At 33.3% G+C, this 3844-nt stretch overlaps 1 protein-coding gene across 1 annotated transcript; it reads left to right on the top strand.

Annotated features, from left to right (window-relative positions):
- Nucleotides 1-340: 340 nt before the first annotated feature.
- Nucleotides 341-3522, top strand: LOC110109780 (the record flags this gene model as incomplete). Its single annotated transcript, XM_020840979.2, is given in 2 exon segments — nucleotides 341-558; nucleotides 3289-3522. Coding segments are annotated over 2 exon segments (252 nt in total), but the record flags the coding sequence as incomplete, so codon positions are not given.
- Nucleotides 3523-3844: the final 322 nt, after the last annotated feature.

Here is a 3844-nt window from a genome sequence, read left to right as displayed (position 1 = left end):
TTGAACACAAAACATATTGAAGCTACCTAAAAATTTGCTTTAAATATAAAATATATTTCGGAAGCAGCGGTTGACCACCGACTACTTAGAAGACTGAAAATAAAATTATAACTCGGACTAAGATTTTGACGTCTGAATTCTGATAAGATCATGGGGAGGTCACATCCTTTATTTTAAAAGCAAAAAAAAAAATAAAATCGCGGTTATCGTAAAAACGAATCTTGATCAAATTTTTGTCCCTGTACGCGATTTATTTGAGAGAGATAAACATCAAAATCTAATTAATTGGTACGGCGCAATTAAGCTTAAAAAAGAATGAAAAAAAAAACCAAGATAAACCATAACGAGAACTATACATGTAGACTGTGCAGGGGCTTCGGTTCTGTGTCTTTCCTCCTCCTTTCGCTGTCCTATAGCTTACTCTATTCTGCAATTATGCTCTAAGAGACCTGACTTTCTCTACTTATTTCTTTGCTTAAAGTGTGCGAAATACTCGGGCTTTCTGAATCCCAAGTTACAAGATCCGTTCTTTATTTTCATATGGAAGTTCGCAAAGAGGTAAGCTTTCACCCTTTTTCCTATACCGTGTTTATCATCTATTAAGCTGATTAAGATCTATGGCTGAGCGAAAGCTTTGATAAGCTGGAGTTTTTTGGCAATGGTATGTGGCCCTGTGCTTTTTCTGCAGCGCGACCCTGAAATTTATGTCCAAAATCGTTATTTTTTTTTTTCATGTGAAATTAATCTTCGGTTGGAATTTGATATGGTATACAAAGGTTTCTCTATTTTAACACAAACGTCGATTTGTGTCTTTTTTTATGCTTTTCAGGTAAGCAAATTGTTGAATCTGGCATCATAATTAGACCTTACAGTTTTAACCTGAGCGTTTGCTTTATTTTTAATTACTTCAGTTCAGTGAAAAATATTGTTTGTCTTTGGTTCGATTAGTTCTTTTGGACGTTTTTTTTTTAATTTCTACTAATGGTGGGCTTGTAGCTGACATAGTTGTTTAGGATATTTTTTTGGGATATTCCAAAAAATTTCCCCAACTGCGCCTGACTTGAATTTCTTTTGTTAAGTAGAAGGTTTTAGCGAGCATTTTGTTCTAGTAATTGTTCTCTTCTAGTTTCAAATACATTTGTTATTGAAATTTAAATGAATGCTTTCGGTGTAATCTGGAACTCCTTACTAAGAACTATTCCTCCTGAAAGATTTTTTAAAAACGGATGCTTCTAAGCTGTTACACGAAATATTCTTCTCATATGATCATTATTGCAATATGTTTGTTGAGTGCGGAAAAATCCCGCAATGTTAGATCTTCTACCTGTAGCAGGTCTGCATTAACAGATGAATGGCTTTTCATACAACCTTAAACTTCCTACTGTTAATTGGAGTCTCCTAAAAAGAATACCACAAATTAAAGTTCGAAAGCTGCACGATTGGAGCTTAATTGGATGAGTATCATTCTTGTAGGAACCACATTTTTTTTGTTACAACAACAATATCAAGCCTTTATCCCAATATGTGGGGTCGGCTACATGAATCTTTTTTCTCCGTTTTGTTCTATTAAATATCAAAGTCTCATTTAAAAATAATAAAAAAGATAATATATAATAATTTTTAACCTAGTTTTAGGTTCACCTCTACCCTTTTTAACATAAGCCGGATCTTATACATCTACTCTCCCAATTGGGTCATTCAAAGGCAAATGTTTTATGCGATCAAACCATCTAAGGAGACTCTAATCTTATCTTCCATTAGAGCTACTCCAACCATTTCATTTATATGCTCATTTTGCATTCTTTCTCTAAGTGTAAAGCCATTTATCCACCTGAGCTCAGTGGCGGAGCCACGGTGGGGCCACAGGGGGCACGTGCCCCCACTGGCTGGCCCGTTGCAAATTTTTTGGATAAGTTTTCTATTTAAATATACATAAGAAAACCCGATTCTATTCGTGCTGAATCATTGTCTCGCGTGATCCCATCTTTGTTTGCTGAGGAAATCACGAAGAAACTAAGTGCTGTAATTTGGATTGATTGGATATAGCTTTGGCATTTGGATTTTGGAGAGAATTTATTGCTTTTGCTAACCAGTAAGCAGTCCTTTTGTGTACAGATTTTCAAACTTTTTATACCTATTACCAGTAAGGTTAATTCTTTTGCGTAATCAAGCTAATTGAAAGATTTACTTCATTACAGTAAAGTTATATGGTTTAAAATTTTAAGGATTAAATTAATTTTTTTTTTGTTTCGTCTTAATCCACACAATTAGCTTAATATCAAAATTTTGAAGAAAAGCACACCATTATGATATTTTCCAACCTAATTTTAGGTTCACAATTTTGGTTACTGCTTATATTTTTAAGTAATAAGTTTATATTCAATTTTATATCTTCAAATTCTTTTGAGAGGAACTTTAGAGAAGAGAATTTAATAAACTATAATTTTATACATTGTCAAGACAAAGATTTCAATTTTCCATTCAAGTTAAAATATTTTTCATTAAAAATATATTGCTATTTTGTTCAAATATGTTTGTTCTTTTTTATTTAATTATATATCATTATATTTTTTGTTATAGAAACAGAGAGATACTTAAAAAAAAAAAAAAAAAAAAAAAAAAACAGAAGTTGTTGAAAAAGATATTTGTAATAATATTAACAATTAAGTGATTATAACACGCTTTCAAAATATGAAGACTCAACTGGAGAAATTATAGGTGTAATGCAAGAAAAATATGACTATAATTAGAATTTTGATTGTATGTTTTTAATTATAAATTTATCTTTTTATATAACATTTTTAACAAAAATAAAAAATAAAACCATCGATGCCGCCCTTAAGCCCGGATGAACAAACGTTGAGGGTTTTTTAAGAATTCATAATTTGTGCCCCCACTTAAAAAAATTTCTGGCTCCGCCCCTGCCTGAGCTTCCTCATCTCTGCAAAAATTAGCTTAACTTTATGCTTTTCTTTTAGGGGGCCAATATTTTGCACCATAAAGCATTACGGGTTTCACTACCATCATATAAAATTTTTCCTTAAGTTTGAGGGGTACTTTTCTATCATTGTATCACAGAACATGTCCGATGCATTCCTCCACTTCAACAATCCAACTTGAATTCTACTAAAAATATCCATATATTAGTTCTAGCTTCTAGCTTCTCTAGCAACCTAAGATATACCCTAGATTGAAACTTGAGTTGTTAAATTTTCTTATTGAATAAATGAAGTTGGATCTGCTGTACTTTTGATTGGGAGATGTCATCTTGCTTACTGGTTTGAACAGGGTAATGAACGTTTATCTGTACCAGCATTTGGTGAGTGGGATGGAAAGGTGGGTCTACCAGATTACTCAATTGATTTTTCTAGGATTCGAGAACATCGGAGGCAGAACAAGAGCCGGGTGAGCCTTGGGAATGAGGACGAGCTCCTAAACCGTACTAGCATAAATGGTGACCAGAGTGTTGAGTCCCTTAAAAAGAATCTCCCACTTCATCAGCAGCATGGTAACTCCACTGTGGTAAGTCTTGTTTTTCATATTGCCGGTCAAATGATTCTTTGAAATGGCTTGCTTATGGCCAAGTTAATTTGTTTGTAATGCAGCTAAGATTCTTTGAAATTGTTTATGTTGTTAATCCCCCCTGTAAATAATTTCATTCTGATTCATGTGGTTAGAAGCCCACTATTTGCTCAAAAAGATTAAGTTGCACTCTTTTTACTTTACCCTGCACAGAGGTAGGAGAGCTACTTGTGGAAAAGCTAAGCCTTCATTTGGCTTACGCTTTCAAATGCAGCTGACAAAATTTAGATCTGTTTAGATGGGAAAAAATTGACGACCTTTC

Source organism: Dendrobium catenatum, unplaced genomic scaffold (genome assembly GCF_001605985.2).
Source record: "Dendrobium catenatum unplaced genomic scaffold, ASM160598v2 fragScaff_scaffold_1116, whole genome shotgun sequence".
NCBI lineage: Eukaryota > Viridiplantae > Streptophyta > Magnoliopsida > Asparagales > Orchidaceae > Dendrobium > Dendrobium catenatum.
The sequence above is the reverse complement of the archived record's forward strand: the minus strand, read 5'-3'. Positions and strand labels throughout refer to the sequence as shown.